The sequence below is a fragment of the Delphinus delphis genome, chromosome X (genome assembly GCF_949987515.2).
Source record: "Delphinus delphis chromosome X, mDelDel1.2, whole genome shotgun sequence".
In the NCBI taxonomy this organism is placed as follows: Eukaryota; Metazoa; Chordata; class Mammalia; order Artiodactyla; family Delphinidae; genus Delphinus; species Delphinus delphis.
This window is the reverse complement of record NC_082704.1, coordinates 17,951,300-17,964,773: the sequence shown is the minus strand read 5'-3', so window position 1 is coordinate 17,964,773 and position 13,474 is coordinate 17,951,300. Positions and strand designations below refer to the sequence as shown.

Genomic DNA, 13,474 nt, shown 5'->3' with positions numbered 1-13,474 from the left:
ACGAAGGTCCTGGAAACAGGAGCGTTAGTGCTTCAGAGGCCAACATTACATCTTCAGTTGTTGGTAGATCTGGTTAACAGAATCCAGGACTCTTGCCACTACAGCCTGTTGTTGCCTCTAAGCTATACCAAGTGTGTACCACAGCGGACTCCAGTGTGCAGCCAAGTCAGCTGTCCTACTCACTACATGCGGTTCATGCAAAATCCTGACCTACTCTTTGTGCTTAGCTGAAGTTGCTGGTCGGACCCATTTTACATAAGTGAACAGACCTCCTCTCTTTCCCATTCCACTGTTTGAATCGCAGTGTCTTTGTGACATTTGGATCATCTGAAAACCACAGTTCTTTTGAAAGAGGAGGTCTCATGTATGGCAGCTCAGGATCTTCAGATACGATTAGTACCTTTAGACACAAAACAATGATACTTATCAGAGCCAAGTCATTTAAGAGGCAAATAAAGTGTTCACATTGGCTAAGTGCTTGCAGACCGCACCCTCCATGCCAAGCAAGACAGTATGTGCCTTACCCTGGCACCAGGATCCCGAGCCCGGATGGATCTGGCTGCAGCAAAAGCAGCAGTGCCTCCACCGATGAGCAGGAATGGAATGTGACTTGGTACCCTGAATTCAGGAACTGGCTCTCCTTCTGCAGCTGTAAGCAAAAGACCAGACAGGGTGAATTTTTTTTTAAGTCTCAGACAACTCCTTGCCACTATTTAAAAAAAAAAAAAAAAACCTTTCACTTGACTTAATCGTTTACATAAAAAGCTAGCAAAACACTGCAGCTACATTAATCTTATGAAATTTCATTGCATTCTGATAGTATAGGAGAAGGAAGCATCCCTTTCATTTCATAAGTGAAAAATACCCAAAAAAGAGGTGAATAATTTGGCCAATGTCATTCACTCACTAAGTCTCTCAGAACTAGAACCTAGCTTAGTGTTTAGCTATTTCTAAAATATATTAGAAAGTATATATTAGAAAGCTTCTGCCCTTCCCATTAATTTCTTAATGACCAACAGGAACATATCAAGTTCAGTTTCACCTTTTGTTAGCAATAAAGGGGGAAAACCCAGCAGATCAATTGTGGATTATTAAACAATGTTCAAAACTAAGGAGGTGGTATGAAGGAAAGCAATGGAAATCGCCTACTCAGAGTCGTGGGGCTTATTAAAGGATTAAAACATTCCTCTCTGAAAAATCAAGCCAGATGTGTGGGATGGAAGTGATGGCTAGACCTATATGCTTTAGGGAAACAAATATATCTTTAACAAATTGAAACTCCAAAGACTCAAAAGGGGAACAAAACAGACCGAAAGAATGTCCTCATGGAAAAAAAAGGGCCTTCATCTCTTTTCCAATAATTTTCCTTGTCAAGCTTGCATTTTTTATTTAAAGCTTGCCCTTAAGAGTCTAATATAAAGAAAAACAACCAATCATAATTATCACTAATTTTATTCTCAAACCCAAATTACAGTCAAACACTGTAACAAATTGCTCCCCGGTCTGGGGTAATACCATAGTTTCTGGAAGCTTACAATCTCACAGCATCATCGTGTCTAAACAGTATATCCGCAAAGCATAGCACCCAAATTGTTTATAACTTTCCCTTTATATATTGAGTCTCAAATCATACTCACCAGATGATGTGGCCCTTTTCTGTTTCTCTTCTGGTGTCAGCCCTAACCCTGAAATTCTTTCATTGTATCTTTTTTGGTCATCTTTTATTGTCTTGTAGACCTGAAGACCCAAACATGGAGAAAATTTATTTCATCATACAGCTAGCTAGCTCATACCATAAGTAACATTCATTATCTTTCAATTAAATGAGAAGCTTTTGTCTACATGAGGTAAGTTCTTCTATGTTAGAATCACTAAGGCAAAAATTATTTTCTTAAGAAATTAAAAATACCGAGTGTGTACACACTTGGTATGGAAAGAATACAGGTAAGCAGATGGAAATGTTGCAGTTTCAGATATCCTTAGGCTATATGTGAAGAATTTTCCTCATATTTAATTCTGAAGGTACAGCTAAAGAAAAAAGAAAAACATTTTATACTGGAAGAATAAAGTGCTAGGAAGAGCTAAACTTTATAAAAGGGGTTTTGGACTATGCTGGATACTACCTGTGAAACCAATCTATATGGTCCTGAGTAGGAAGCTGGGACATAGGTTTTCTTGGTAGATGTCCCAAGTTTCGCTAAGTACTTAGATAATGCCCTGAAGCATGTCCGCCAGTATGCCTAGTCTTATAGAGTAACCCATCTTTCCCTCAATGGCCTATCCTTTTATGACACTCAGATACTTAATGGGCAAACATCTCGCTTAAACACCTACTGTATTTCAAATATACTATCTTCTCTATCCTTTCAAATTGAAGAAGGGTACCTTAGCACTGACTAGTTTTTTTTTTTAAATACAGCATCAGAATTTATTGAAGATTTTTTAAAAAGCAGTAGGCAAGAATGACTTGTTTTAATTACAACACTTTTGCTCTTTTGTACCCCACAGGGTCAATAAGATAGGAATTTAAGTGACCATATGTCAGTTGAAATCCCAGATTGTTAATTAATTGGAGGAGAAAGTAAGGACAATCAGAGGAAGTATCATAAAACATGTTCTAAGAATACTTCTATGAGCCCCTTACAAAGCAGCCCACTAGGCAATGTGCTGCAGTAAGGAACCTAGACTCTCAGACCTGGACTTGACACTTATGAGCCTGGAAACATCTAACATATGATATGAATGAACTAGAAAATTAAGTACTGTATGTTAAAAGATAATGGTTATTCCTTGAATGCACCACTAAATTCATCAAATTCATAAACTGAATTCAACTAACATTAATTTCAGGAAGAAAGTTTTTTTTTTCTTGGCATCAGATATCATACACAAGTCCAGCATTTATTCATTCCTTAAAAAAATATTTATTTTAAGAAAGGGACGTTTACCTAAAGAGACGGCTTAAGCTGGTCAGTGTGAGTGAACCGAGAAATAAACTAGGGTCATGGTCACATTGAGAGGGATATCCAAAAATAGCCTAGGGCCTCTCATACCTCCTAATGGCTTCACACACGAAGGGAAGAGCAGACCAAGAAATATCTTGAGGTTTAGTGGGGAAAGGACAAGAAAGAGGTTTGTCACATATTTATATACATATATATTTATATATTTAGCTTTTAAGTAAATGTTCCGATATAAAAATAAGTTTACAGACATACTAAATAAAAATTTACCTTTTCCCCCCGAGTGTTTCTGTCTCCCCAGATTGCACAGATTTTCAGTTAGTAACATGAATACATGTCAGGTTAAGAAAAACTACAAACTTATAAAATATGTTAGCAGACAACTTTCCTAAACAGATGAATATAACGCCATATATTCATCTTAAAGGAATATGAAAGGAAACAGTTCATTTTCTGAGTCAGGCAATGTGGTCCTATCAGTTGAACAATGGCAAAGGGCCCAAATACTAAATCTCATTAAATATTCTAAAGGCTACCTTGACTCTGCTCACTGACAAATCTAAGCCACCTCATTATTTAAAATGTAATATAAAACTATACAAAATACTTTGGTAGACAAAAGCTTATCATTTAACCTGAAATCACTATAACATAGCAGCTTTATTATTACCAGTGTTGGATAAACCCAGAGGGCAATGAGGCATTTAACTGAATGGCTTGAGAGGAACTTGTGCTTCACAGACATTTCTAGGCAGGAGAAAGCAACAGTGAGTGGCCCTATCTTGTGGCCTGGCATTAAGAGATTCACCTGGCCAGCTCTGTGGAGGCCATCCAACTCTGGTACAGCAACATAAACCAGAGGTTTAACAGGTTTCAACTGTTACAAACATATCAGATGCAAACAATTTAAATCTATTTCTGAATGAATGGGGTGGAACTGATGGGAAAAGTTGAGAGAGCTATAAAATGGAAAAGTTAAGGTTTAGAGGGTAGTATCTGAATTATGAAAGAGAGGCATTTAAGAAAGCAATCCACACGAATGCATTAGCTTATACCACTTCAGCCACTAGTTTGACCAAATTACAGATTACAAAAGGGACACTGCCAAATGAATTTACTTGAAATAGAGGCTGGGGGTGAGCGGGAAGAACACTGCAATTTCTATGGCTTTTGGGACCTCCTCCGAAGCATTCAATAAAATGCCTTTTCACAATAAAAGTAGGGTTAATTTATTGTTTCCCACAAAACACAAAAATTACATTTTACCTAAAATGATTCAAAATGGATGGTGTTCAAGTTACCTTTACTTGCATTCAATGTTTACTCTTTGAGACTGTCTTGTTAGGTATGCAGCACTAAAGCACAATATAATTTAGCATCATAAAAAAAAGAATTATGAAATTGGCAAAAGTTTCAAAGAAAGGGTTGATGATGAGGATATATAATAATCATTAAATGTATGGCTTTAGATATATCTGGTAAGACTTCCACAGTCTGAAGAATGAGACTGGAGGACTCCCTAGTAACTGACAATGTCCCTTTAATAAATACCTAGAAAGCACATGCTGTGAATATTTCATCGTATTCTAACGGATCAAGTTTTCATTAGTGCCATGGTCTCACCCACCCTACCCCAAAATATATTTTACTGTAAGTATCTTACATAATAAACTCCTGCCCCAGTGACTGTTGCTCCTACAATTAAGAAGTATACTAGGCTGCTGCCATCTTTCCCAGAAGCACCTGTAGACGCTAGTGATCTAGAAGGGGATCCTAGGTGATGACACTGCACAACTGTAGGTAAAGATAAGGCCAAGAAAGAAACAAAAGGAAATAGAAAAAGCACTAAGTATTAATGAAGAAACATTCAACACAAAGGCAGGGAAGCATTTTTGGTTACCCTGTGCTAAAAAAGAAAAAAATGCTGCTCCAGGAATGGAGGAGAATGTATATTTCCTCAAAGTCTGTTATCAGACACAGCTCACCTATTTCTTACTCTGATTTGACCCACAACTGGCAAGAGCTGTCTACTTTTCTTGTGCACTTGGGAGTTAGGTCAGGGAATGATAATCTAAGTAGCTTCAAATAATTTTCATGTCCCCCCTTTTTTTAACCTAGATCAAGTAACAAAGATAAGTTCACCGTCTTACCAGGGTAGAAAGAACTAAAACTGTAATGTCATCCAACCATTTGCTCTCAATAAGTAAAACAAACAGCTTCCTTCAATCAAGGGTGTTACTAGGTGTTATCTAAGTTGGTTCACTCAGCCTTACATGATCCAACTTTAGACTGATCTGCTTAGTCACAGTAAACCCTGCCAAGTTAAAGAAAAATGCCCACAGGATAACTCCTCTGTGACCAGCTAAGCTGATCAGAGTTCATTTAAGGAAATATTATTGTGGTACTATTACATAGCAGTTAAAACCATATTTCTCACCTCACACAAACTCCATCCTAAAACTGGAGATACTAGGCCTACTTCTATAATTTAGTATTCGGGTGAGATTCAGGGATAGTTTTCCTTTCAGGAATGCCAGATTGAAGGTCGTTGTTTTTAAATGTTTATTATCCCAAACTAAGGAAAAACAAAATATTTGACAAATGGGTCAAAATCAAATATTGTGCTAAGGAGCTGCAATGAATTTTGACCATATTCACAGGTTAGTGTGTCACATCCAAGAGAAAAGGTACAATTTTATGGATTAGTCAAATCTAAGAAAACGCAGAGGCTTCCAAGTAAAGAGTAAAAAGACAAGTGAAAAAAGCAAAGATAATCAATGTGAGATTAAATTTCAGTCATTCCCAAATTGGCTCTCATAGGATATTAGACAGTAGGCACTTTAAAGAAGGCTTTTTGGAAATTTTTCCAAAAGGAGAAAGGAGAATTAGTTGTAAAAGTCTTAAAGCAGAGTAGTACTGAGTCTATTAATGGGAGCTGTCTGGCAGCTTCTTTACACAAGCTGCTTTTCTACTTACATATGCACCAGCTCCTATTGTTGATAAGCCCACAATAAGGACTAATACAGAATTATCGATTTTGCCCCCTGATGCACCAGAGCTAGTCATTTGTCTTGTCATCTGGAGTTCTAGAGGAACATGCCATCGCTGGAACAAGTTGCCTAAGGAACACAATTTATTAAGACACACACACATACAAAAATAAAATAGTTAATACATGTTTATGACTAAACATCAATGCACTGTACAAGTAAAGACTTAACTGCCCATTGGGCTGTGTGATATTCACTGTCAAATGACCAAGGGAAAAAAATCTTCAAAACTGTACACACAAATACAACAGATATCAGAATGCACACTCTTAAGTTGTTGGAGTTTTAACAGTACAAGTTAATGCTGTCCAGGGAGGAATTTATAGCTTCCAGAAAAGGTAATGAAAAACACACGGGCAGTTCATCAAATACCTCTCTCTTCACATCTTCACCGTAAATGAAACATGGAGAGATGACTGAATAGATAGATATAACAAGTTAACTACAGGCTACCTGGGACACACTAACAACTACTTAAGGAGTAGTCTAAATGGCTGGCTCAAACCTTGCACAAAATAATAAACTCCTGCAACACAATCTAACCAGAATACAGTTCAGTCTTGTGTGAAAGGTAATGTGTCCTGGAAGACAGAAATGGTAAAGCTTAGAAGAAAACCAGAAAAAAAAATTTAGGTGAATTTATCTCCCCCAAAGAACTGAAGAATTTTGGACTATGAAATATTTTTTACAATGACAAAATTTAAAATATCTACCAACTATCAATACTTGGCTCTCAGTCCTCCAAAATAATACAAAGATTATGTTGATGTAAAAACTCGGTACAGCTATGTAAGAATCTGAGGATCATAACAACGCTCACAAATGGAAATGTAAGAGTTTCATAGACTTCTTTCTCCAGGAGGATGCTGGCATTTTCAGATGAAGGAAGAAGGTCTCAGCACCTTCTCTGCTTGTGATATTCCTCGTGTTGACTATTAACCTAGAACAGGGGTTTGCAAAACTTTTTCTGTAAAGAACCAGATAGAAAATATTCTCAGGTTTGCGGGCCACATGGTGTCTGCTGCAACTACTCAATTCTGCTGATGTTGCACAAAAGCCATAACATATAAATGAATGGGCGTGACTGTGTCCCAATAAAACTTTGTTAATGGACACTGAAATATGAATTTTAAATAATTTTCAAAGAATAGTCTATTAACAGTTTTTTTCAGCCATCTGAAAAATGTAAAAACCAATTTTAGCTCAAGGGGCATACAAAAGCATGTGGGTTAGGCCTGTGGGCTGTAGTTTGCCAATCCTGATCTAGAACAATGGTTCTAAAACTTGAGTGTGCATCAGAATCCCCTGGAGGGTTTATTAAAACATGGATGGCCAGACCTACCACCCAGAGTTTCTGAGTTGGAGGATCTGGGATAGGGCTCAAGAATGTGCATTTCTAACAAGTTCCCAGGTGATGCTGATGCTGCCAGTCTACACTTTGAGAATCACTGGTCTAGAGGCAAGTAGATATGTTCTGGTCTGATCAAGCTTTAAAAGAGAAACAGAACGGCGCCGGTAGCTATTCCCTATGTACTTGCAGAGATGTGAAATAGGGAGCTTTCCCCCTTGCTTTCACAATTACAGGGCTCAGAGGGGTAAAAACACGTCCAAAACAGGGCTGCAGTCTCTTACCTGAAATCCTTGGGAACATGTGCATTCCAGAACTTGGAATTGTTAGGTTTGAAGTATATAATGCATACACCATATAGTAACACCCAACACAGTAAGGGGCAGCAACCCAGTCACACACATTAATGCTTCTATGACCAAGCACACTGAGTGGAATAAACAAAAGACTCTAAGTAGCTTCTCTCCAGTTCAGGTCAGGTTTTACTGACAAATGAATTACAAAAACTTGATTTTTAGTCCTATTTTGATTTCTAGATTATAGATAAGAGACTATGGACCTATATTCTTAGAACTGGAAATGTATTTTTCTCTACTGTTTTTATTTCTTACCTGTTTTAGAATCCTTCATCACCACATGAAATAAAACGGCTTATATTTGGAAATAACAACAAATCACTAAAATAAAAACATGTGCAAGAGTGGAGAAGCTTATCTTGATCTGGGCAAGCTTTTGATTTTCCGAAGTCCATAAAAACGATGAAGCATCAGAAATAGAAACTGACAACTCTCAGAGCTTAGAAAATGAAACTGGGTAGAAAAAGTTCCACATGACTTAGCACAAAGAATTTAGTTTTGTCCTTTACCTTCACTCCAAGTTTTTCTTTACTGAAAATAAATGCTTTTAAAATTCTGTTTATCCCTCTAGAAGATCCTAAATACAGAAATAATAACTTTGCTTTAATATAATAATTTAATATAATATTCTGATTTTGCTTGCTTTCCACAAACATAAAACTAAAGGTGTAGATTTGGGTAAGTTCAGCAGTTCTTGTCTCAATTTGCACACAAAAAAAAGACATTTAAAAGTAAATTGGTTTTCTCAGGGTATATGCCCAGTAGTGGGATTGCTGGGTCATATGGTAGTTCTATTTGTAGTTTTTTAAGGAACCTCCCTACTGTTCTCCATAGTGGCTGTATCAATTCACATTCCCACCAACAGTGCAAGAGGGTTCCCTTTTCTCCACACCCTCTCCAGCATTGACTGTTTGCAGATTTTTTTTTTTTGGATGATGGCCATTCTGACCGTCATACCTCATTGTAGTTTTGACTTGCATTTCTCTAAAAAAAAGGTTCTAAATAACCTAGGGGCAGGACAGGAATAAAGATGCAGACGTAGAGAATGGACTTGAGGACACGGGGAAGGGGAAGGGGAAGCTGGGACGAAATGAGAGAGTGGCATGGACATATATACACTACCAAATGTAAACTAGAGAGCTAGTGGGAAGCAGCCGCAAAGCACAGGGAGATCAGCTCAGGTGCTTTGTGTCCACCTAGAGGGGTGGGGTAGGGAGGGTGGGAGGGAGGGAGATGCAAGAGGGAGGGGATACGGGGATATATGTATACATATAGCTGATTCACTTTGTTATACGGCAGAAACTAACACACCATTGTAAAGCAATTATACTCCAATAAAGATGTTTAAAAAAAGTAAATTGATTTTTTACAAAGTAAATGGGTTTACATTTAAACTATTGCTTGAAAAGAAATATAATACAATACTGTCATTAACAAACCAACTTTTTACATACCTAGTGACTTTAATTTTGTAAAAGGTGATAATATTGTATGGATGTTCATATTTTCCCTCCAATTTTCTTTTACCTATAAAATTATTCCCACACCTTTCCCCCCATAGCCTCAAAGTTTTAGGAGATTTTACATTATGACTGAAACATGCCTTTTCACTTGTCTTATTAATGTGGGAAAGCCACCTTACTCCTTGACTTTTCATTGCCCCAATCTACTTGTTTTAGATTTTCTGCAGTCAGACCACATGTACAGAGGCAGAGGTTCCTTCCTCACACTTAGGATTCAATTCTTTTTTTAAAAAATTTGATCATTTATATGTAATAATATGATTGCCATTTTAGCGATAATTAGAACCTCTACTGTGTCATATAATTATCATTTCTTTTTAGTGGTTGGAATAATTAAGATCTAGTCTCTTAGCAAGTCTGATAATATAATACAACATCATTGTCTATATTCATTATATCGTGCAAAGATTCAATTCCTGTAGGTGTTTGCTCAACAAATATTTCTTGAATTAATGAATAAAATAAGGAAATAGAAATTCTCCCCAGTTCTACTGATAAGGACTGAACACTTTGAAGAATTCTTTGCAAAGAAGTTTTGGCCATATCCCATTGTACAGGCTGCTTAATAATAAATTAGTAACTTCAAATACCACAGGCTAGCATTAGAATAGTACCTAAATTAGCAAATTCATTTCTTTAGATTTCATAATCTCCTGTTTTTCCATACTCCCAGAAGGCCTTTTCCAGAAATACATTCACACAATTGAGGCACCTAGGAATCTCAAGTGGTTAAGAGGTCTATATGCTCTTGAATCTTGTTTTCTGAATGTCAAACTTATTTTTCTGACATGGATAAAACACAGGATAGGACAAGCCTAGATGATCTGTCCATTGTAGTTAGATGCCTCTTGTGTGAAACACTCTGAAGGCACCAGAAGAAAAATGATTTAGATGACAGAAAAAAAAAATCTAACTCTATTCTGCAAAGTTACGTCCTTCACATTACTAGGGTTTAGTCACTGAGAATTCACCACGTACCAGAGACTGTACAAAATGCTGAGGACACAAAAATAAATATGACATAACTCCTGTCTCAGATAGTGTAGAGCTTAGGAGGGGAGAATGGCTGCTACTCTTCTGAATATCAGAAAATGAACTTGACACAAATCACAAGAGACTCAAGGCTGCTCAGTTTGGTTTTTAATCCTTAGGTCAGAAGAATGGAAGGGAAAGAGTCATTACTCATCAGAACAGTAGTTTCCAAACTTGCCTGATCATATGAATTACATCAAGGGGCTTGTTAAATATAAATATAAATTCCCAAGGCTCTCTCCTACAGATTCTCATTCAGTACTTTCAGGGTTGGCCCTCCATTCAATTTATATGACCAGGAAAGTTTTGGAAACATAAAACTTACAATATGCAACAACTCCCTTAAAATATGTCTAGAGAATACAACATATTAATTGGTTGCAGAAAATGCTGACTTGCTAAAATTTTCTTTGGGAAAGTTTTGCCTCAGCAGAAGGAGTAGGTAAAGGCTCATCTTCTAGGCTTCAAAGCAAGTGTCATGTGGCAGTGCCCAGGAAGCCTGGATCCTTGCCCTCAAGATGTCCAGTTTCCTTTTTAAAGAGGTGAGAAGGATTCTGAACAGAGAAAAATGTTCAAACATTTGACCCTCACCTCAGGGGTCGGTGATCAGTCTGATCACATCGGTGGCACAATGTTTGATAACCAAATAAAATACTACAGAACAGAAAATATCTACTACCTAACCAATCTGCTCAGTGCTGAATGCAGATATAAAGTGATGACTATTAATTACCTTTAATCATTTCTGGAAAGAGGCAGAGCATCCAAATAAAGTAAATAAACAAATAGTAGCAATTATGGTTTTAAGGTAAAAGGCAACATATAATGGAAACGAACCTGACAATGGTGACAGATGTGGATGAGATGTTTCAAGGGAGGTTTAAAGTTTGCTATAATCCTGGCAAAGAACTAGTGGGGAGGAAGGGATAAAAGGAGGGGAAATGGCATATCAACAAACAATGCCTCTTCCTGATCTATGCAAAAACATATGGTAAATGCTGCTATGTGCAAAAGAAACCAGATTAAAAGCAATCAGTAATCAAGCCAGAAAACAAGGTTGATGCCTTAAATGACAGAAGCATTTCTTTTTGAAATTGTAACCACCCCCACCCACTGCTAAAGGTAATGATGTTATACTCTGGTGGTTGGCCAAAGGACAAAGAGTAAGTGTATACAAAGAAATGATGAATATGTCAAGAAGTCAGAATATATTCTACAGCAGACTGCCTTAAAATAAAGTCATGCAATGGAAAAGAACGTTTTCAGTGAGTATTTTTCAGTAGTTCTAATATCACCAACCACCTCAAATGTCTCATAAATCAATTTACCTTTGCAAATCCATACTTAATTGATGAGAACTTTTGGTCAGACTTCAGAATGCTGTCAAAAGTTGTGAGTTTTAAGCAAAATAAGTACACAAAGTTTGAAAGCCCAGTGTGGATGAAAATCTTCAGCTTACCTAAATTTCTGTCGAACTTACATAGAGCATTCTCATTTCAATGCACAAAACCCATACAGATGACATCATAGACAGGATGTTAGTTTTTAAAATCTAATCTGGTCTTTAAGTTCCCAAAGCAACATGTCTTAGAACATACCTCAGGTACACCCATCAGGAAACATTTTCTTGAGGCATAGCAACTGGAAAAACTTTTCAAATGCACATTTCCGAAGACTCTCACAATCTAAGGGAAATATTTTCCACTTTTTTTTTTAAAGCACCCAGAAGGCAGTTCCAAATTGAAAAGGCCTCAAGGCAGTTCCACACTGACATAGCAAATGTGAATATCCTCGGGTGGCCATTCAAAGATGATTGATAAAAAAAAAAAGAACAACAAAACAGCACCTCCTACAGGTGGATAACTCTTTACCCCCCTGAAATTGTGCAGGTTGGAAATCAGCAGGCTCAAGACATGCTTAGATAAATTCAAGGAATCTGATGCCCAATGGGCTAAAGGGGAACCGGATTCATCCTTAACCTTTTGAGGTCAAACTTTAGGAAGCAGTGTGGAGTTGGGGCAAGAGGATTAGGGACCTAGAGACTGGCAAACTAACCTTTGCTCTGCCTGTTACTTAGGTATGTGACCTTGAGCAAGCAATTTCACCTCTCTGTGCCTCGGTTTATTATCTATAAAATTAGTGGGTTGAACTTTACTACGAAATCCCTTCTAGCTCTAAAATTTGCTGAAACAACTTCATGGAGGGCAAATACAATGCTTTCTGCAAACTGTTTCTTCGAAGCGTTGAGACTACCAAGAATTACACTGACCAGGCATCTCAGACTAATTCTGGGCCAACTCTTCCCGGTGGCTGGCGCACGGCGGACTGACTCCTTACTTGCACTGATTGCACTGTTTCTGTTTCACAGGGCACTCAAATCTATGAATCCGATCTGGGGTTTGGAAGGTAGGTAGGTAATATGCTCATTTACAGAAGGAACTGAGGCGTAGGGCTTAAGTGTCCTGCTTAAAGTCTCTCAATCGATAAATGACAAAGTCTACTTCACCTCATTGCTCTAAAAAGGCTGACTGGGGGTGGCCGGGAGGTGGCATTGGACAATACGAGACAGCCAGCTGTTCTGTTATCCCTGAACAGCAAACCCTCCCAGAAAAAGGCCTCAAGCCGACTACTGGGCTCAAATCCCTTGAAGGTCAGGCCGGCACGGCTTGCGAAACTTACGGTTTGAATCCCGCCAATTCGGAATTCACGCGACTGTTGAGTGTGTTTATAGTTTTTCCCCAGGGGCGGGGGTGGGGTGGGGTGGGGAAGGCCTGAGAGGCATAGGGAGCCTGTAGAACCCAGGTACTTGGTCTTCAAGGTGGGGTTTGCCCGGGATGGGTCAGTCACCTGGGAGCCGGTTCCTCTGCCTCGGGCCTCGGACGCACACTGTCCGCACCAAGGGCGCCAGCTTATGCTTCAAAGCACCCGCCGCCAGGCCTCCACACCGGTACATTTCCGCAACCGCTACTCTGGACCTCCTCCTCCTTTCCTTTCTTCTTAAGCACGGACGGACCGACAGGTCAAACACCGTGGGCCTTGGCCAGTTCCCCCGGCTCCCTTCACACGCACTCTACGTAGGCTCCTCCTCCCAGCTCCGGGTGGGCATTGGACAGCTAGGCCGGCCTTCTAGAGCAGGGGAAGGGGAAGCGCGACTGGAGGCCTACTGCGCAGGCGTAACGCTCAGCGCCGCATTGCGATTGGT

General features: G+C 38.6%; 1 protein-coding gene across 1 annotated transcript in view; it reads right to left on the bottom strand.

Annotated features, from left to right (window-relative positions):
• The window catches only part of AIFM1 (apoptosis inducing factor mitochondria associated 1), a 27,910-nt gene extending 14,559 nt beyond the window's left edge, over positions 1–13,351 (bottom strand). The window contains exons 1-5 of the mRNA XM_060002521.1: positions 13,120–13,351; positions 5,940–6,082; positions 1,638–1,737; positions 525–649; positions 270–400 (exon numbers count right to left, since the gene is read on the bottom strand). Of these exons, the coding sequence (XP_059858504.1) occupies positions 270–400; positions 525–649; positions 1,638–1,737; positions 5,940–6,082; positions 13,120–13,225 (605 nt within the window). The 5' untranslated portion in view covers positions 13,226–13,351. The remainder of the gene's footprint in view (positions 1–269; positions 401–524; positions 650–1,637; positions 1,738–5,939; positions 6,083–13,119) is intronic.
• Positions 13,352–13,474: the final 123 nt, after the last annotated feature.